General features: G+C 37.3%; 1 protein-coding gene across 4 annotated transcripts in view; it reads right to left on the bottom strand.

Annotated features, from left to right (window-relative positions):
- LOC149546957 (uncharacterized) overlaps nt 1-23,046 on the bottom strand; it is a 212,349-nt gene that overhangs the window by 164,154 nt on the left and 25,149 nt on the right. For all 4 annotated transcript variants that reach the window (XM_089791453.1, XM_089791450.1, XM_089791452.1 and 1 more), the window contains exons 3-6: nt 20,130-20,332; nt 19,803-20,000; nt 19,584-19,655; nt 17,833-17,928 (exon numbers count right to left, since the gene is read on the bottom strand). In XM_089791453.1, the coding sequence (XP_089647579.1) occupies nt 17,833-17,928; nt 19,584-19,655; nt 19,803-20,000; nt 20,130-20,332 (569 nt within the window). The remainder of the gene's footprint in view (nt 1-17,832; nt 17,929-19,583; nt 19,656-19,802; nt 20,001-20,129; nt 20,333-23,046) is intronic.

The following is a 23,046-nucleotide window of genomic DNA, read 5'->3' as shown; positions in this document are numbered from 1 at the left end:
GATAGGACTTCGTGAGGCAGAAATAAGTGTAGAATTCATCGATAGAATAAAGGTTGGAGATCGATAAGGGTAGTCCATATCACTTAGAACGAAGGGGAAGAAATAAGTGTTTAGGATGGTAGATGTTAGTGCAAGCAAGAACCCTAAGGGAACAAATACTAAGAAAGACAAAGAGGATATGATGCCCAAAACAATTTTCTTCTCGAAAATGAGGCGAATAATCGATACCAATGTCGATTCTGTAAATATGATAGAGGTAAAGCACAAACTAAAAGAAGGACAATCCCCTTTGGCAAAGAAGATATACAGAAGTGGAATTGTACATGTGGTGGCTTTTCCTCCTACATTGCCTTGTCTAGAATTGGTTATGGAGTGTGCATCCAAGTTTGATCTAATCAGTAAGTCCATCATTTTTTATGAAGGGAAGATGGTGTTGGCCAGCATTGGCAGACAGGCGATCGAAGAAGCATTTAACGTTCCCCAGTACAAGAGCATGACTGTGGTGATGATGGATCAGGCAGCCAAAAAATTTCAGGATAACCAGGAAGCTTATTTCATGCATCTAAAATAGGATTGGCTACACAAGGGCAAGAAAGGAGTAACCAGATCATCGAGGCTCACAATAGCAGATTTCAAATCAGAATGGAGATCTCATTGTGCTTCTTAACCGGATCATGGGCCTAGCTCAAGGTATGCAATTCGAAAATTGGATGTATTTCTTTATTGATGAAATTGAAAAAGGAAAAAGAAGATTTGATTGGGCTAGGATCATAAGCAAGAATCTAGAGTTGCAACTTAGAACCGTACAAAACCAAAAGCAATTCTACATGGGATCCTATCTGTTTTACTTAATTGCTAGATTGTATAAAAGTCCTAGACTTAAGGCCTTAGGAGAAATTGGTAGTGGGCCGGGGCAATATTTGGTGCATGAATGCTATCCTCAACTACATTTGCACAACAACAAAGATTACAAGATGTTTTGTGATGCCTTTGCCATGAAGATAGTAAGGGTATTACAAGGGATGCCTGCTAGGAGGCTCTCATCAGAAGCAGAAGAAAAGATAAAGTATGGAAGTTGGTTCATCCAATTTTCGCAATTCACCTACATTAGAGTAGCAGGAAGCACAATTTATCCCAAGAGGCTTCCAAGATACCTACCCGACAAGGTAGTTTTGATGGAATTGGCTAGACAACTTGAGCATTATGATAGAATAATGAAACTCGAGGGTAAGTCAGGGATTACCTTTTCATTCGGAATTGGCAATGATAGTTGCCCCAATCGTGTCACTTTTGCAACTGCAGAGAAGGAATTGGAATGGTATCATCTAGGATGGTATAGAGCAAGGCAAGGATTCAATCCTAATGGTCTTATCAAGGTATCTCATGGAAATGCATTTAAACATGTTCCCACTATAGAAGACTTTTGGGCCAATGCCAAGGATGACTTCCATGTGAGAAAGCTAGCTTTCTTAAGATTGTTAGTGAGCATGATGAGAGATATCAAATGGAGAGGCCTTGATATTCTCGATCAACTGGAAGATGATGGAGATGTGCTAAGAGAAGATTATGTTACAGTAGAAGGAACAGAGTTGAATCCAGTAGATTGAGAAGATCATCAAGATCCTTCCTTGGAGGCAGTTACAAGAGTAGTTGATTTGCATACCGAGTCATGGTACAATGAAAGATCGAGGAAGCTACAAAGTCAAAGGGTTCCCCTTATGAGAAGATGAAGCCAAAAGAAAGTCTAGCGGAATCAATTGGATAGAAGGGTGAAGGAAGTAGCCAGCAACAAGAAATAGTTAGAAGCAAGAAGAGAGCTTTGGAAGTTGAGAAAAGCAAAGAACATCCGGAACCTCCAGCAAAGAGACTGCATGCAGCACCGTCAAGGGAAAGTATAATTGAGGCTAGAGGCCAAGAGGATAACACAAGTGAACAAAGGACCACAGTAGAAGTGAGCTCTGATTCAGAGTCAAGTGGTTACAATAATAGCACCAAGTAATCTCCTCTCTCAAAAAATCAACGTGGAGATGACATGGCAGTTACTAGTGAAGAAGGAGATGGGCCGATTGATATTGAAGCAATAAGTCAGGCACTCGAGGCCGTTGGTGATGCTCTATTAATCGAACCAAATCCAGATTTGGGGAGATACACCGCACCACTATGATTAAGGCAAATGCTTATGCCAAGAGGCGAGGTAGTAACTGCTCGAATAGTTGAAGACATCCAAAGAGTAATAGAAAAGGGTGATAGCGAGAACCAAAAACAAATGGCAAAAACGGTGGCAAAGGTAATCAAGAGCAACAATGATGGTCACTGAAAGGTTTAGATTGCTATACCAATAGTCAACAAGGCATTGGATGAGATTGCGGCCCAAGAATATGAGATAGTGGAGCATAATTTGGGAAGAAACACAGATGACATGGAATGTGAGGAGATCCAAGAAGGTATAGCTTCAATCACAGAAAGGTTGAGGAAGGCAAATGAAAGGATCATAAAGTTGGAGGCTGAGAACAAATATTGGAGAGATTGCCAGTCTATCCAACAGTTGCACTAGGCAGCCCTTCCTCAAGACAACGGGAGCAACCCAGAAGAGATATTAGCTTAGTTACATGAAGTCAGGGATTGGATCCATGATACAATCCAAGATGGGTAGAATTTCTTGCCTTCCTTCATCTCGAAAATCCAGTCACTAGTGACCATTAGAAACAAGTTCAGAGTATTTGAAGAGGAGTGGACGGATTTCCTTCCGGTCAAGGATTTAGCTATTCCCAGGCTACAGGGATTCATTGGGCTACCGGAGACATATTTGGAAAGGGCCAAGTTGGTTGATGAAAGAGGATTAAGTGTGGTTGAGTTTTGGTTTGTTGCCTTGACTACCAAATTGAGAACACTCGAGGAGATACAGAATGCAGTTGCACAGCACAGCCCAAGCGTCGACACTTCCATTTCAACAATGATGAGTGACATTGGGGTGGCACTTGATTTTGAAGACATCAGAGAAGAGGACATTGATGAGACAAGACTTGGATCAAGATTGGATGAGTTAGGAAAGGTTGCCATCAAGAAGAAACATTTGGGCACCCTTTCCTCCCTCAATGCCTTTATCAAATTTGCAAATAAGTATGAGAAGGACCATAAGAAGACACTACAAGCAGCAAGCAGCATGATGAAATCGGTTGAGCTCAAGATAAAGCATACACCTTGCCCTCCCATGGAGGAAGTCAACAAAAGGCTAGATAGGTTCATTGCCTTAGCTAAAAAGAATGAAAGAAAAAGGGAGATTTATATTAGAAGATCATTTGATGTAAGCCCAAGTGGCAATTTCTCTTTCTTCTAGGGTAGGACAAGTGTCTAATTCTGATTGGCCACCATTTTGGTGCCTTCTCATTGGTTGCTACTTTTCAACTTTTTTCATTAGTCCATTGGCAAGGTGGCATCTTCTCATTGGCCGATGGGGTGGCAACCCTAATTAGGGTTTCTAGGATTCAATCTGGATCGTCAGTTTTGCCTCTTTATCTCTACCGTCAGTTGTACATTTTGGCTTCTATATAAGGCCATTTTCTCTCATTTGTAATGATCGAAGAAAATTGTTGCATAAGATAATGCCAAAATCGCTTTTCTTTCTCATTGTTGTGACTTACATAGTGATTAAGAATTTTTGGTGTTGTTGCATGGTTTCTACTTCCACTAGTTAGAATAAGATTTCCTTTAAAGTTGCTAAAATAGATTTCATTTCAAGTTGCTAAGTAAGAATAACAGTAGATGGATAGTTGCATGATAGCATTAGTAGATGTTTGATAGGGATCAATACTAAGCCACTAGCATCCCAGCGGCTTATTGGGAAGCCTTGTGCGGTAAACTAGTTCATTTTCCTTTGAATCATTGTATCTATGGAGGTGGAGCCGCCGGTTAATTTCATTAGATTCGATCCCTATCCATTTGCTAATCTTTCCATTCATAGTAGGAGTAGAATAGTAAGTAGTTAGGAGTTGGAATTTTGACAAAGAAGGCTAGAAAGGCGTAAGTCATAAGAACATTTACCCTCCATCACCATCACCTTCTCCATCAACATCATCTGGCACTCGTACTAAATCACCATTACCATCATCCCAAAATCCAAGTTGTCCTTGAAGGAATAACGTAAGCCCGCCTACGTGATTACTAGCAAATCACATCGATAAACAGGGTTAGTATCCACAAGTGTAAAAAACATTGGAGTTATTCTCATGTCCCATGAGTATTAACTTTTCAAGAGAGGATTTGTGTGTTTGATACTCTGTATCAAATATTCAATTGCTAATATGTTATGTGATATAAAAACTGACATCAACAATTTTATATTACTAATTTGTGACGTACTTTCATATGTTCAAATCCTAAGATAGTATCTTGGAAAGACGGCTATTTTCTTGTAGAGAATTTGTGGGTTTTATTGTTACATCATATTATATCTATCTATGTTGAGTTGGATATTATATTTAAGAAGAATTTGATTAAATATCTATTGGGATTTTCTACTAGTTACGATTGTGCCAGAAAATATCTGCAATGTTTTATTTCTGAATATATTGTTGAATGGAAAGTTTAGTTAATATCCAGTTCGGGATATTACATGGTATCAAAGCTGGTTTTCCAGCCATCCTGTGAAGTTATAATAGAGACAATTGTATGAAGAGTCAAATTTGTATGCAAAATTGGCATTTGCTCTTGATTCGAAAACTTTCTATTTTGGTGTATGATATTGTTTATTGTGGGAGATACATAATACTCAGAATATGGTATTTCAGAATATTAAGCGTCAAATAATAGGGCCATGTATCACTAAGATTGTGAATCAAATGGTTTACCTGGCATATATTATTAAAGGAGTGAAAAGTTTTCAACTCTTCAAATAATCCTTACCATTTCCAAGTCACCTAAATGTTGTGGACTGGAGTTATTAATCTTGAGAAACCAATTTCATGAGCGGAAGGATAATATATGGCCAAAGAAGTCTTCACTTATGATTGGGCATGGGATAATAGTTTAATGAAATTTGCGAGTCTTGAAGGCTTCACAAATATTATGATGATTGTGTCACTTGATGGTTATATACCTCAGATGAACACTAGAGGAGATATTTCTTTGTCGTGTTGTCTCAGCTTCACCTAGTAGACTACAAGAGAGAGATGAAGGAGTCGACATTGGAAAGGGTAGTGGAGCATCCTGGAATGCAAAAACATAATTGGGAGTTTATTCAAGTTTTGCCATAAGTTGCAGAGCTCAACGTCATTCGTTTTGAAACTACCGCCTTTCAGAGGAGTATACTTGCTGGAGTTACAGGATTACAATTTGTTGTGATGGATTAATATGAAGCTTGTGGCTATTTCAAGATCATTGTGGCGTTCACCATTGTGGGGGAGATACGTGGAGCCATCACTTTCTAACTTATAGTTTGTAGAAAAGGTAACAACGATGTATGAGCTAGCCCCATGGCCCCAAGTAGATGGCAGTTTCGAAGGCTAGAGGAAGCAAATAAGCCGGTATGCCACCTATTGAAGTTTCAAAAGAATATAATGATTTTTGTCAGTCCCTATGATTATTGCAGGCATTACTATGAATGGCTATCACGGCAAGTAAAAGAACATTCAATACTTATCGTTTCAAATTCTGGGAATCCGAAAATATAACTACTAATGAATATTGGCTCGTCTGTTCTTCCTTCCAACAATGACTATAAATTCTGAGCATTACTGAATTCTCCAAGGGCCATCTATCCTGATAGAGGTTACCTCAGTAGAAGGTCAGAGATAATTGCAAAAAGGAAAAATATTTGATCAAGCAACACTTGGAATGTGTTTGTTAGTCATCACGTTCAAAGGACGTCACTTTTTGTGGGTATAAGAAGGGAAGCAAGTCATAGAAAACGGGTTTAGGCAGATATAGACTAGTCAGTTCACTTGACATACACAACCTGTAGTGCGGATGTTGGAAGTTAGTAATACTAGACTCACGTCGCATCGGGTCTACCCCCAGCCTTTAACACGGTATACCATCACAAGCAGTAAGGATATCCATCCATTTACACACAGCTGCTCTTATTTGGAAGAGATGTGCAGTTGATACCACACATGTTCTAGTGGTGACTGGAAGCAACAAGCCAATATTGATCATGACTCCTACTAACTGTCTCCCCAGTCACGTCACCCCAGTCAAGACAGAGATTGCATGCTCATTATGAGACGGCCATAGCTCAAAGGAAAATCATAACGGTGGCGGCATTGGAATGGTAGGTGAGAGCTTTTATTAAAAGGTCTGCATCCAATGCAGTGTACTTTTAATAAAACTCTGGCAGACACAATCCAGTCTTCAAGAGGTTAGAAGGAATAAAAACGGCTTCTTTATAAAATATGAATAGTCTTTGTCATTATAAACCAATGACAGAAACATCTGTGGAGTGGGACGAATCTTGACACAAAGAGAAGACTTCATTGGAAACTGTTTGGGAACAACATCGAACAACTTGGTAACTCTAAGACTCCATAGATAAGAAGAGGAGTTTCCTTCACTAGTCCAGGCAATGTAAGGAATTCATATTCGAAGTTTGGTTCAAGTCAAACTTTCCAAATTGAAGGCAAACATTTCTGAGTTTGAAAGGGTGAGCACAGGAACACACAATAGAAGACACGTCTTACAAAATAATTCATATTTGCGATAGATAATACAATGGAATAAGTAAATCATGTATACCAACATACTACTCTGTGTAAAAAGAAAATAATCAATTGGCAATTCAGAGCATTAAGGTGTTGAAGTTGCCCCATCTTAACCAAACTTTCTTCTGTATTGGGATTTTCATGGATGACATATTCTAATACAGTTACAAGTCACTGTCTTATTTATGGCAGCAAAGCCTTTTTGTGAGAATCTTAAGAAATTAATGGAAAGTTTGTCATCGCTGATCATAAGCAAATAAGCCCCTATATTCATTCTTTTAAAACAAGATATAGAGGTGGGAAATCTCCATCATCATCCTCTCTTTGTTATGACCGTGTATGCATTGCCTCATCATGCAACATACTACCACCGATACAGGCAACGAAGGTTTTGAGTAGTAGTTAGTAAGTGTTGGGATTTCATAAATGACATTGTGACTCTAAGTTGTAGAATAGAACAGATTACACTGTGTAAGTGAGTCTATTGACAGTTGTTGTTTAACAGGTTCATCATTATTCGAAAAATTGTTGCAAAAAACCAAATAACCAATGCCAATTTACAAAACTTAGAGGTTCAGGAACATCAAGGCAATTCTAGGACAGAATTTAGCTATTTGTCAGACTCACCATAACGGGATAACAACATTCAGCAATGGGAAAAGATATGAACAAAATCTTGAAAGGTACTACAAGAGCACTTAACCCAAAATTCAGATTCTGTTATAAGAGCATAAATACTCAACATTTATGGAGAATATAAAGAAGTTCCTACCCAAATTCAGAAGGATTTATCATTCAATGATTACTTGAATCTTCATCTAGAGCAGCAAAATATGACTAATATAGCAAAAAGAAAGTATTTGGAATTGGTTTAGGATCTACTTGCAAAAGTCCAGCGGAAAGGTATGTATAAAGAAGTTACAGCAGACCAAGATCATCGAATAAAGAGTCTTGAAAAGGAAGAACAGTTGCACATGAAGTACTAGCAGATTGGAAATTTTGTGTGATGAACCATATATTTCCTACATCCATGACAGGAATTTAGAGGAACAATGTAAGATGACACTGCAAAACAATGAATCACTTCAACAGAACAATAATGAAGTGCATGCCTTTAAGAATTAGTTGAAGGTTAGTAATGATATAGTTGTGGCATTGTTGGAACATTATGACAGCACTCACAAGTTGATGGAAGATCTCTACAGAAAGGTTCAAAAGGGAGTGGAAGGTGATTGGCTTGTTGCTGATTTGCAAGTGATCATAACAGCTCTTGAGACTATGAAATCAAATTAATTATATTTGCTTTCCGACAGGGATAACATTCTTAAGGTTGCTGAAATTTATGTTGATCAGCTGGATAAAGAAAGGAATGAGATTATGGAGCTCAAAAGAGAGCTTAAGGATACTCATGAGGCATTAGATGATGCTCGATTTTCTCTTCAAGAGGCAGAAAATCAGATTAGGATCATGAATCACTCTTAAGAGCAGGAGGATAAAGAGAGGCAGGAGTTTTTCCTAGAAGTGATTGATGAACTTGATGGCATTCAACAAACGTATGCCATGGATAATTGTCCCAAGCGATCAAGTACCCAAGTTTTAGATCGCTTTCAGCTTATCGATAACCCCGTGTTTGAAGTTGAAGCTAATTGGATTTCCAATAATCCCTTGTTTGAGGTAAAAGAGGACTTTCCTTTTGATTATCATGAAGGAGATGATTCTAGTTTCAGGATATGGAATCCTGGTGCAATTCCTAACAAGGAAAATGGGTCACAAGATGGAAGTGGTGATTTGACTATGGTTGTACATCATAGGACCAGTCCACATTGGGTTCCTAGTTTCACACCATACAATAGTGGGCTAAGATTATTTACATCAGCCTTTGAATAGTTTTTGGTGTGTTATTGAGGGGATTACGTGTTGATCATGGGAATGCTCTTTCAGCTTCATTCTTATTCATGGTACCTATGTACTCGGAGATTCTCGAGAGTGAAGATGACAGTTTGGTATTGGTTGCGCCCAGAATGTTACATTTGGTTTTTGAGCGGCTTGTTTATTACATCATCTACTTAGGTCAGGTTCTCTTCATCTACTGGGTTATGCATAGTTCACTACTACATTTTTATCTCATCATATCGGCTGGTTATGACAACAAAGTTTGGGATCCAAGTGTTGACCATATGTATTTTTGTCTTGTTGAGGACCTTGTTCTAACTTTATTCAGTTTAAGGTTGGATTCAGTGGCATCAGTGATGATCAGAGTTATTCAGTTTTCAGGTGCAGAGTTTTTTCAGAGTGTTATATGGGATCCAGCGATCCGGTTGAGATATAGATTGCAGAGAGACATTTGGCCTCGTAGTATGGCTGGAATTGTCTTCAGTTTGGACTACAGGGCCACCTACAAACTCGTATGGGATCTTAGTACAGATTGCTTGAGGACAAGCAATTTGAGGAGAAAAAATTTGTAATGTCCCCTTTTTGAAACATTAGAAATATTGACGTCTTATATTATATAATGTAATATTGACCTCTTATATTATATAATGTTAAAATTAACTCTGAAACATAGCCTCAAAATATTAAAAGGTCAATTTAATGTTATTAAAAGGACAAAGGGTCAAGAAGGAATAAGAATTATCAGAGAGAAGTTGAAGAGTCACAAGGGAATAGGACAAAGGCCAGAGGGGAGTCAAAGAGTCTTAGTTTGTGTATTAAAAAGAGAAAGAGGCTCATGGTTGGCTATGCTTGATTTATTATTTCAGACTTCAGTTTCTCTCTTGCGAGAGTGTTTGGAAACCTTCAGCTTTCAGCTAGTATGAGGACATAGCCCCTCGTGCCGGTAGATAGTGGACATCAAACCCATTGTCCAGGGAGACATCAAATTCAAGCATTTCGAATGTGCTTACCAAGTTCTTTTCTTAAGTTTTTTCAATCTGACTGTTAAGTTGTATTTAGGATTGGACGTTGGAAGTCAGTTATTGTATTGTTGTTGTATAATGCAATAACATGTTCTAAGGAGTTGTATAAGAGTTTGTTGGTCCTTTATATTACTCCTTTGTAATGCATTTTATATGCTTGGATCTTGAATACTATTATGAGAAGAAAAGGGTAATATCTTATGGTTAATCTTATGATTTCTATTGTGTTTCATAATACATCTACCTGCAATCAAGTGCTAAATATCAGTTTGAGGAAACAACCAGATATCTATCTGTTGGATTATTTCCTATGGTTTACATTGATGGTTTTATATTACTGATTTGTGACGTACTTTCATATGTTCAAATCATGAGATAGCATCTTGGAAAGACGTTATTTTCTTGTGGAGAATCTACGGGTTTTATTGTTACATCGTATTATATTTGTCTATGTTGACTTGGATATTATATTTAAGAAGAATTTTACTAAATATCTATTGGGATTTTCTACTAGTTACGATTGTGCTAGAAAAGATCTGCAATCTTTTATTTCTAAATATATTGCTGAATAGAAAGTTTAGTTAATATCCGGTTTGGGATATTACATGGAGACAGCCAACAAAAAAGATAAGGAGATTCTAGAAGCCACTTTTAAAGTCAAGACCACTATGGAGCACTAGTTGGTGGTTAAGTACGACCTGAAGATACAGAAGGAGCAGGTGTACCAACTACGAGCTCGGTTGGCACCCACACCTTTATCGGCCCCTTCTTTAGAGGTGCCCACTCAACCCCCTATTGAGTCATGATTTCTTTTGTATGGTTGGTGCAATTTTTCTATTGTCCCCATTTTTTTGTGCATTATCACGAGGTGACATTCTTATTTTTTCCTGTTGGGGGTGGGAGGGGATGATGTTCTCAGGTAATTATAAATTATTAGTTAGTCAAAGGGTAGTTAGATGGGATGGTCACAACATTTGGTGTTGCAACCCTTTGACCTTTATGCATGTTATGTAACTACAACTAGGAGATCATAATCTAGAAGAGGTCATTGGCATTGTCGTAATTGTTGTTGCAGACATTAAAAATATTTGATGAATCAATAAAGAAGTTTGTGACACCTGCCCAAAATGAAGAGAGCTAAACAAGTCCAAGAATTGTTAGATGAGGGGTTGATAAGGAAAAGCTTGAGCCCATGTGCTTTCCCTATTGTTTGAGCACCCAAGAAAGATGGTAAATTGAGAATGTGCACTAATTCTAGGGAAATTAACAAGATAACAATCGGATATTGCTTCCTTGTGCCTAGAATTGAAGACCTAATGGATTATCTAGGAAGGGCTTGTTATTTTTGCAAAGTGGACTTAAAATCAAGGTACCGCCAAATTAGGATAAGGCCTGGGGATGAGTGGAAGACAGCTTTTAAGACTAATGAGAGGTTATATGAGTGGTTGGTGATGCCATTTGGACTCACAAATGCACCTAGTACATTTATGCACCTCATGAATGAGATCTTGATTGAATTCATTGGCAAATTTGTCATTATTTAACTTGATGACATTCTGATTTTCAGTAGGACAAAAGAGGAACACATCAAACCTTTGGATCTGGTCTTAAGGAAGCTCCATCAAAAAAAAGTTGATGATCAACTTGAACAAATGTGAGTTTATGAAAATTGAACTTATATATCTTGGTTTTGTTGTATCTAAGGGTTGCCTAAAGATGGATCCCTATAAGATAGAAGCCATTTTGAATTGGCCTGCTCCTAGGATAGTAGGAGATGTAAGTATTTTTCATGGGTTAGCTTCTTTTTATAGAAAATTCATCAGGGGTTTCAGTCACGTCTATGCTCCTATATTAAACACTATTAAGGGTGGAGTCAAATGTCATTTTGTGATAAAGCAAACAAAAGCTTTGAAATGCTAAAACAAAAGGTTGCATACCTTCCTACTTTAAGGCTACTTGATTTCAATCAAGTGTTCATTGTTGGGTGTGATGCTAGTAAGTTTTAAATACAGATTGCATTGAGTCAAGAAGGGCATCCTGTGGCATTTTTCTTAGAGAAATTGAATGAGGCCAAACAAAAATACTCCACCTATGATCCAGAGTTGTATGCTATGGTCCAAGCATCAAAGAAATGGTACCACTATTTGTTACCCAACGAATTCATAGTTTATACTAACAACATGCACTAAGTTTTTTGTATGAGTAGGAGAAGCTGAAGCAAAGACACTTCAAGTGGGTTGAGCAATTACAGGCCTATCCATTTACCATAAAAAATAAGAAGGGTACTACCAACAAAGTGGCAGATGCCTTGAGCAGAAGAGTCCTTACTATGCAAGAAGTGCAATTGCAAAGTGTAGGATTGGATGCACTTAAAAGATTTGTATAGGGATGATAAAGACTTTTGAAAAAGCATGTATTGTTTGTTTACAATTCACTAATGCTAATCATGTTGAGTATCCTGATTATATGTTGCTACTTTCCGAAGGACGCCTACTTTGCATACCACAGTGCTCCATGAGAGAAAACATCATCAAAGAAAAACATCAAGGAAGTCTTGGAGGTCATTTTGGTCTTGACAAGACCTTGGAACAAGTGGTGAGGTTCTACTTTTGGTCTAAGGTTCAGATAGATGTCACAAGGCTTGTGGAGCAGTGCTCTATATGGCAAAGGGAAAAGAGGACTTCATCTCATGCAAGACTGTATCAACCACCTTCCAGACCCACTAGACCTTGGGAATGTCTCGGTATGGACTTTGTCCTTGGTCTACCTAGAGTACCCAAAGGTTTTGACAGTGTCTATATGATTGTGGACGGATTCAGCAAGATGGCACATTTTGTGCCTTGCAAATGCACTAATGATGCCTCTTACATAGAAGAACTATTCTTCAAAGAGGTTGTGAGAATCCATGGATTACCCTTCAACATTGTAAGAGACAAGGATTCTAAATTTGTGGGCCATTTTTGGAGGAAGTTGTGGAAATAATTGGGCACTAACCTTTCCTTTTCATCTGCATACCATCCATAGTCTAATGGTCAGACTGAAGTTGTAAACAGGTCATTGGGAAACTTGCTTAGGTGACTTACCAAGAAACATGGCCAATCTTCGGATTTGATGATAGGACAAGAAAAATATGCCAATAATGATTTATTTGACAAAAGTACAAGGAAGATTTCCTTTGAGATTGTATATGGATGTCATCCTAGGAGTATATTGGAACTAGGAGATCTTAGTGCTATGGAGAAAGGAGTGCTCAAGGAAAGAATTTTGCAGTAAACATGAAGGAAATACATGACCACTTAAGTAAGACTTTGTGGCCAAATATAGAGAAATACAAGACTCAGGTAGACTGTGTAAGAAGGGGTGTCTAATTCAAGGCAAGTGACCTTATCATGGCTTATCGAAGAAAGGAAAGATTACCCAAGGGGCAGCCTACTAAAATACTCATGAAAAAGATTGGTCCCCTCGCCATTGTACACAAATTTGGTAACAATGCCTATGAAGTGGAATTGCCACCTAATTTAGGCATCTCACCTATCTTCAACATCAGTGATTTGTCTCCTTTCAAAGCTCCTACCATAGATATAGCTCAAGGAGTCTCTATTGCCCATGATGAATCACATTGGGTTAGGGATCTTCCACCTAGCCAACCAATGCACCTTGAATGCATACTAGACTCCAAGGTTATCAAGAAGACTCGAAAAGGAGTTTACAAGGAGTAACTGGTGAAATGGGCCAATCTTCTTGAATTGGAAGCCACTTGGATGACTAAAGTTGACATAATCGAACATGGCACCAATGTACAAACTCTATCAACTCAAGGGACTTGAGTTCTCCCTACCCGGGGAGTATGGTGCAGGGGCACTAATCATTTGCTTTAGGATTGATGTCTTAGTGTCATGATTTGTAAAAAGGCCCTAAGGCTTTGAATCTTGTTTATTCAAGCCTTAAAGAGAGTCATTTTGGTTGTGAGGACCCTTAGGAGTGGTAATGGCCAACTATGGCTCAGAGCCTTCCAAGGGTACTAGAATTGGTTAAATTGGGTCTATTTGAGTGTAATTAGGGGTCTAGAGGTGAGTTGAGTCACTTAGAAGTGACCAAGAGCTTAGATGAACAAAATTGCTCCTAAGATGTAAAAGTAACTCAAATTTTGTAAAAGTTGCTCAAGCAACTTCTACAACTTTTCAAATTCGTGCACTCCAATGGCTAGTTGGTTGCCAAATTGGTTGCAAGCGGTTGTAATTGATCCAAGGCATGTTAAAAGCCTTAGGAGATTGACTAGAGAAGTGTAAAGATTGGTTGATCGATAACATATCATATTGAGCAAGATTCTTGATTGTATTCACTGCTTTTACTCTCTTTCCAGTGCTTTCATTGTTGTGTTCGGCCCTATAAGGCTTTGTTTGGTCATGTGTTGGACATGGTGGTTTAGCCCCTTTAGTTACCTAATCAACAAAGATGATTTGAAGATTGGAAGAGATTTATTGAGGGAGAGCCAAACTAGTTTAGAAACCTCAAAAACCTAGGGTTTGGTTTTCAAATGGCCATATCCTAGCATTCCAAGGTGGGAAATTCTCAGGCCTTCTTGGAGTGCTAGGATGAGTAGTAAAGGTTCATGCAAGATCTAGAGTTGTAGAAGCCGATTTCCTATTTGTTAGGTAATGCCTAGGTTGATCATAATGTGGTGGTCAGCCAAGAAGACAAGGAAGAACCAATATTTGCAAAGTAAGGGATGAATGGGTTGAAACAATGGTGGATTAGAGTTCCTTGAGAAGGTACAAACCCTAATTAGATACCTTTGTTAAGAGGTGAGTCAACTAGTGAAGGTTTTTACACTATTTTTGTGCACTGCATTTCTTAACCTCCATTAGGCCTTATCAAGCCCGATTTTGGTTGTGGTTTAAGAGTAGAAGCACAATCGCTCTGCATCAATAGCATGCCACTAGCTTGTTCCTTAATGCCATACGAGTGCAGGTACCACCAGACAAGTGGGTAATTGCCAACCACAAAGTCGTGACCCATTTGGGTACTCTTACTAGGGACAACAACCAACTAGGAGAGACAATGGAGGCACTAGCATGAGTCAAAAAGCAATAGTGCAAAAGAGGACAGCAGTTACATCCCAATTTTTGGCGCAATTTAAAAATATTCATATAGTCATTACAGTTTCATGTAATGTCAGTTGATAGGAGCACGTCAAAGGTGGGGAAGCATTGCCAAAAAGGAATTGGGCATGAGGTGCACCAAAGTCACTGGGAAAATAGGTACGAGTCCTAAACCACCATGGCTAAGGGTAAATGGCTAGGCAAGCAAGAGTGTGCATTGGATGACCATGAGCTAACCTGTTAAATTATATATCACTTAATAATAAAGAAGTCACTAAGCATGAATTGAAATTTGAGCAAGTTTGTACCTTTATAATTGTGTTGTTGGTTGGAGCCTCCTAGTGTATAAACATGTTCTAACATATCAACATCGTGATACCTAAAAATGTGTATATATGTAAACCAATTATATATGTATATAAGGATGTATACGTATGCTTGATATTTGGTGTATACGTAAGAAATATATGGTTGGGGTTTACACATGTACACGTCTATACATACATACAATATAGGTCTCTATAGATACAATGGTGTTCACTGTTATATATTAAGACAATATTATTATTTCTTTTGCCTTGGCTATGGCTATTATTATTTCATATGTGGTCATCTTTCATATTTCTATATTATTTTCCATCAGGCCTTATAATTTGAGATAGCCATTTTAAATATTTGTGCCAATGACCTTTTTATTTTCTTTATAGAATGGTTCCAAGTAATAGCCAATGGCTCCTTGTTTTCCTTTGAAACTCTCACCGTCACTCCTTCCTTGTAACTGATGGAGCATGCAGGAGGTCTATTTATACTCCCCACTGCCAAGGAAAAATGCCTTGGAATTCCATTTTCTTTGGCCCTTGATTTCTCTGAGTTAGCGAGCAAGAAATCTTCCATTACTGCAACTCCTCTCAAAGACTCATTTTCATACTTGTTACATATCACGATACCACAACTACAATATCAGTCACGCTATTGTTAGCAATACAAGGAACTCAATTCTTGTTGAAGTTGTGTTGTCAAACCACAACAACTAATCATAATCCATTATTCTCAGGTCATGAAATCATTAATCAAGTTTCTTTTCATAAATATAAATGTTGTCTTTTTCAATTGTTTTAAAGATGAAATTCCCACTATAGAAATGAATGACTGCAGTGATAATGCACATTGACAATCATGGATAAGCATACTGGTCATAACCAAAGGCTCAAGAGCATATTGCTTCTGATAATATAAGAACTGTTTCCATCTTATTATATTTTCTTTTATCCATGCATATCGAGTGCTAGTACAAACCCGCACAATCAGGCACAAATTGACTCCATTGTAATTGTTAAGCAAACACTTGTAAAATGCATAATCATGCACATTATGCATAGAGATGGTTCTATTATATTTCATGAGGCATATGTCTAACTTAGACAGTGGTATTATTCATATGCCAATTGAGTTAAAAATCAGATTGAAGGAAATAAATTCTGATTGATAACTAAATACATATATACCAGAAAATCTCCCAGGATGCACCCAAGACCAGATTGGTCAAGCATAAATGGTTAAAGAGGAGAAGTATCCCTGCAAGAATAATTGAATGTCAATAAACGAGAGTAAATGAATAATTAAACTGCATATACCGAGTCAGCTCATGGTAATCCAATGTTTAGATCTTGTTGCCAAGTCAAGCGGTGGGTTGATACTCTAATACAAGGATGCTCGGTAGCTAGAAAGGGTGTCCCATGTCTATTTCCAAGTAGGGAGGGCCTTTCTCGGTTGAGATTGTGTGGGGATATTTAAGGGTCCATGGTTGGTTGATTAAACGCTAACAATGCTTCTCTTCTCCATCAAATGCCAAGATAGAGACATGATCTACAGTCAATATCTTCTGGTAATAGGTAGTTACTTTTAAGATATTTGAAATCTCAAGTTGAAGAAATGTTAGATCGGAAAATGGTTAGATCAGTTGATTTTCCAAATTGAACATGAAATATATCTGTAAGCTTGAGATAGGCCTACTTGATAAATGTTTTAAGGGTCCTTTTATGTGATTAACGAGAATGAATGTATCTTTTAACTATATGTTATTGCCATAATTAGCAATAGGAAAAGGGATGATACAGTGGTATTTGATGTACTAAATAGTATTGGTCATTTTGATACAGTGGTATTTGATGCCCTAAATGGCATTGGTCATTAACTATTTGTGCCCTAAGTGGCATATGTGGACTAACCTGGGCTTTGCAGATGCTACCGTAGGTGGATTCTAGTTTCGAAATTTAGGGTATGAAAAAATTCAATCCTCTATTTTAGATTTATTGATGATGCCTTCAATTGTTAGTTATGATATTTCAGTTAAATGGATTGTAACTATTAATCTCTTTCCCATGAACATAACTGCTATAACTGCCTTCTCATAAATGTGAAGTAGTATCGGTATTTCGATGTTATGCTAGTTGTTAGCTAAAACCCAGAAAAAGGGGATGTTACAACAGCCCCATCGAGGTGTCTTCAGTTGCCACACCTCAGTATCCATCAAGTTCATTATTATGTTACAAAGATGTCAACTAGTATGTAGGAGGATAGAGCTAAGCATAAATAAAGACATCTGTTTTCACAGAATTTAATAAAAAAAGTAATAAATACAACATATAGCATTATGTTTGACCCTCCAACAAGTTACACAAGATGGACAAAGAAGATCTGATGTTTGAAAATTAATTCAATTTACATTGTACAATACTGAATCATGTTTATTTGCTGTTTCTTCAACAGTTTATTTTTTGATATAAATTAAGAAGATCTAAAATATTTAAACCCCAAAGCCATCAATGAGCACAATAATGCAGGTATTGTTCATTGGCAAAGCCTTCATGTGTAAATCTAGCACTAGGTATCCTAGGTATAACCAACAGAGTACATAATGCATCAGTACACTTCATTTGCACCCAAAAGAGGTGTTGGACTTTAAAATAAGAAAAATAATAAAATTGATTGACAAGAAACATGAGGAGGAATTTACTGGCATATATGCACATATCAAACTGCTACCCCAAAAATGAGCTCATGGGATTTCTTATCACACATGCATGTTCACAGAAGTGTATATTTATAACTTTTTTATACCTTATAAAGAGGGTCACCTGTGAGTTCATATCTCATTTGGGCCCCAATAACAACTGGGATGTGAGTATTAGCATGAAAACCAGATATGCTATCTGCCTGTCATTTTCAAATCAAGAAAAGAAAACCAAATTTCCATTAGCAAAGACAGAATTCCATATGCAATGTAATAATCAGTATGTGATGCTAAATTTATTCAAACCCCAAAAGATTGCTTACACACGAAACCAAGTTCCAATACATAAGTTGAGAAAAAGCTTCAATGATTATCATTGCCTATTTTGTGCAGATCAGTACTCAGATATTTCTACATATATAGTTTGAGTTATTTAGAGATTCTAAGTTAAATAAAATCTTTCTTGAACAAGATTTCCTCTTTTCTTATACACAATTTCTTGCAATTTGTTTTACCATTAAACATACTTCAACTAAACCACTACAAACAATCCCATATAAATCCACTCTATTACATTGATTGTCTTGATGTGAATCAGTCTTTGTATACTGTTTTATTCTTTTAAATATAAGATGTTAAACCAACTACTACATTTAGCTGGTGTAGATATGCATCTAGAAAAACATGTCAAACTACATTGTTGTCTCTATAAGAGCTTATACTCACAAGCTAATAACTTTTGATTAACACTAACGAATGTCAGTTATAGAAGCTATTTGATTTTTTCCTCATGAGAGGCTGCTAAAGGATAATTGTCATGATGAATAATAACCTCACAACAATTTTGTGGACATTGATGGAGCATCCAAAGATAATCCTGAAACAGCAACCTTCTGAAGATTCTAAGCACTTGGCCCTTCAAGGATGGACATATTTGCTATCTGTAATGACTGAGCATATTTTTTCTATAATGGAAATACATTTAGCCACTTTGCAGTTGGAAACATTTGGCCCTTTATGGTGAGTACCTTTGTCTTCTATCCAATTAGTCATCCTAGTCTGGTTTAGTCAATCTTCTTCTGATACAAGGTCTTGATTTTGAGCATTCCTCGTCAACCATTGAAATCGGCATCTTACAATTTCTCTGGAGAGACTGTCTTGAGATTTAAATTGTGAAGCAGTTTGAGAATTGTTCACTATTATCTTCAGAGATGTTTCACATTAGGACATATTGTAGAGGACTCTTGCAGTGGCAATGATAATAGGGATAAGACTGTTCACTTGGGATCGAGCTTGGAATTACATTCTGTATCTTGGAGTGACCCTGATATGCTAGGGCCTACCTTGTAGTTAATAAGAAATTTTGGTAATGTCTGTTATGTATACAACAGATGTGTACCTCATTGTTAATCCAGTTCAAAGTATTCATTCTTTATAGCAAGTTACTTTCAGACATCATGTACCACCAATATATTTTCCATTATCACTTCTTATGTATAGCATGATTGAGCTTGTTGCAAACAAATCTAGAATCTGTTCTCACAAAATAATGATTTTTGTAAATGTTTAGCTTTGATCAACAGATATTAAAAGAAATTTCCCCACGTGGTCAAACTTCCATACTTGAGATATTCAATATAATTACAGCTATTACTGATTCTAGAATTCAAGTCATCAAGGATGCATACTTTCATGACTTCATTCAAAAAACTCATCTACCATGCAACATTGCTGTTCGATAGATATAAAAGTATTGTAAAACTTTGTTTTATCAGTGCAATGCTACTATCCATTTCCTATTTGATGAGTCCTAAAACATATAGGTCTTCAAGAGTTTTCCAATTAAAAGAGCTAGTACCTTGACAGCTAACAAGCCCAAAAAGCAAGGCTTGTCAAAAAGATGTGCCAGCAGTAGATGGTTTTTATTTCCCTGCATGCACATTCTAGTCAGATACCACATGTCACATGTCAATGAAATATAAGACTTGAAGAACCAAACATAGTATAAATGCTTGTAACATTCTACAAATTTCTTTCTTATTCTTTGAATCAAAATGGAACATTTGAGAAAACTTACAGTTAACGAATACAAGCGATAAAGAACATCATTCATTCCACCACTCTCTTCATTGAGGGAAAGCCAGTGCCTTTCAATTGTATATGTTGATATAACATTTAGGACACGATTGTAGAAATAGTCAGCCATCCATATGACCATTTTATATGCTTGTTCATTGCCAGTAAACTCATATTGATCCAATAATCCTGCCATGATCTGCAATTGAGCATACCTTAGTTTCTAAATTCAGAACGTTACACACTTACTGCTTGCCTCTCGATTCACCTTCCAGTATATCAAAAACATCTGAATGTTGTTGAAATAAATACGAACATAGAGTACTACCTTGTGAATGGTATAATATGGTGCCCACACAGGTTTAATTGCTTCAACACGATCAAAGAACTCTGAAGGAAAGGCCGAAAGATAGCCTGTCCCCATTTTAAGCTGGCATTCATAAAGAGCATCAACAACAGCTTGCATATTGTTCAAGAGTGTCTCATTATGAGTGCTCGCCCACATTAGTGCTGATGCACTCATGTAATGCCCTGTAGTGCATCCACCATTAACTAGATAAAGCCTGTACAATCACTGAATTCTAATATTTTTGACAAACTGCAACAAGAAAGCTTCTTTTGCAGACAACAATATTCATTAATAGTAAGTTGATAATTTAAAATAATAAATCTTCCTATTATAAAAAAGCAAGTAAGCATGGAATTCTTGACCAGTCCATGAAAGGAAGAACACGCAAGTAATAATAAATCACAAGTCAATGATTGACATTAGTGGCAGAACTTATTAAGCTAAACTGGCAATAAAAATACAACAAAGCAATGTTTTTCAGGAATGCATTCCTTCAATCTGAGCAACTTTACCAACATGGTTATTGCATAATGTTGGAAAAATACTTTTATTGTCATTTCTTATGTGTTATATTTGCACATTTATGCATAGTCACCTCACCAGACATTCCAATATGAGGAGAGTTGAGAGAGGATTTTAAGCATTGGAATGTTGATGCATCTTGACCTTCACTCTTTCTAAACATCATTTCCTATCTAGTCACAACTTATTACAAGAGTTTCCATGTTTACCAAGTTCAGACCACAACATGTAGGATACTGCAGTGCCAAAGATAAACAGAAAAACATGCCCCTTTAATGCTCCAGTGAAGCCCCACACTCCTATGCAAGTGGTTGTGATAAGTAGCCACCCAAAAGAGAAAACAAGTAAATTTACAGGGTCCAATATCCATGCTCAACTGAAATCAATAAGAATTCCCCTTTATTGCACCAGTGAAGCCCCCAGATTCCTATGCAAGGAGTTGTGATAAGTAACCCCACAAAAAAGGAACAAGAAAAGTAGCACAGTCCAATGTCCATGCTTAACTGAAACCTATGAAAATAAATCATTCAAGGCATACAATCAAGAAAGGAAAAGAGAAAGCAGCCCCGAAGAAGCTGTAATGGTTGCTGTCTCTCAAAAACAGCACTTTTCATTGGTTGAAAAGGACCACAATTGACCTCTAGCAAATGAAATGAAAAGTGCTAAGGTCCATAGCTAGGCAGTTATGCCAATATTTTTAGGAGTATGTGCCTGCATTATAATCGAAGCATGTACATACCAAACATTTGACAAAAAATATCCTATTTAGAATTATATATGTATAGAGTACTTACGCTCTCCTTTGGAAAGGAAGCTGCATCCAGATATCCACCCAAATCTTATGCACAGATTACAATAACCAGTGTGCGTGCAGAGGAAAAGAATCGCAGCTCAGTTGGGTGCATGCTAAGGGGTGCATTCGTTCTTCTCTTTCGCATTGTTTCAGAAGATTACCCCTGGGTGGCAGGACAAAAGAGCGAAATTGGAACTGCTGCTAGTGGCTGAACTTTAGGCCTCTCCATGCACCATAATTATAGCCTTTCTCAGAGAACCAATCTATCTTTAGGTGCCCAACTACAAGGAACCATGTGCCCAACTTAACCGAAGGTGAAATGCTATCTCCTCCGCCTGATGCGTCCATCATGAAAAGGCAGGGATGGGCGATTGGTTCAACTCTAAGACAAGCCCTCCCTATGAATTCTTAGGAACCAGTGCATGAATTCTGGCCCTCCCTGCTATTGCTTCAGTGTAACAACCTACACCCTCACTTTGATGTGAAGTGTATGGCAGTTGGGCAAGAACTTCATGCCTGCCTGCTTATATTTTTACCTGAAGATTGCTGAGGAGATCCTGACCTAAACTGGTGTATATATTCGGACTTCCCAACTGCTTAGATGGTTCTATCTTGAATAGAGATGCATCCTATCTGTATATGTCTATAAGTAAGTGAATAAAGACACTTCTTTAAGAAATGCATATCCTGTAAACAAGTGCTTGCTATAGGCGAGAGGCAGTTCCTTATCCTGCCCTATTCTATTCTCGCAAGGCTTGCTACAGAATCTAATAAGGCTAGATATGGAATCGCCCGTAAGGCCGGAAGGCCCTTAAAATCCAAATGAGCCTAAGGACTTCTATGATGAGGGCTACCCAACACAACAAAGATATCACAAGGCTAGACAATGGTGACAGTATTCTAGAATTATCATAATATATACCTAATGGTATTTGAATAGAAACTACTCCTCGTGAGTTGTAAACCATCTATGTAAATACGGGAAAGGTAATTCCCTAAAAATTTCACTTGTTTCCAACTATTGGGAGCTTATATGACTGATCTCATTTATACAATTATTCAAGAAGAAAGAAACTTTTAATTGGCCTAGGATACTCATGAATGAGATGAACTATGCATTCATAATATGATCATTACAGTTTTGCGTCACTACATGCTCTATCCCTGTTTACAACCAAGTACATGAGTCATACCTTGCAGTCTATGCAGCAAGGAGAAAGAATCATTTTTTTCTATATACTGCTGAAGGATCCAATGCAGCCCTCTATATTTTAGTGGAAGACCTAGACCATTTAAGTTCAATCCCACCAACAGTTCAAGGTGAGAACACACAGAAAACAAAATGATGTCCGTATCAGAAATGCAATGCACAATAAGAGGTAGATATAATGTAGAAGTATTTGTAATGACTTCAAAAATCAAGAAAAGGGAAAGAATAATTCTTAACAGACTAGAAGGTGAATGTCTACTTGATCTATGTCAAGCCTAGGATTTTGCATGGAGGACAACTTGCAAACCAACCAGCAGACAAATCTATATAGTAAAAATACAACTTAGGCACTGAAATGATGGGTTCAAACA

Source organism: Cupressus sempervirens, chromosome 7 (genome assembly GCF_028749045.1).
Source record: "Cupressus sempervirens isolate cs-2001-9-10 chromosome 7, ASM2874904v1, whole genome shotgun sequence".
Taxonomy (NCBI): domain Eukaryota; kingdom Viridiplantae; phylum Streptophyta; class Pinopsida; order Cupressales; family Cupressaceae; genus Cupressus; species Cupressus sempervirens.
The sequence above is the reverse complement of the archived record's forward strand: the minus strand, read 5'-3'. Positions and strand labels throughout refer to the sequence as shown.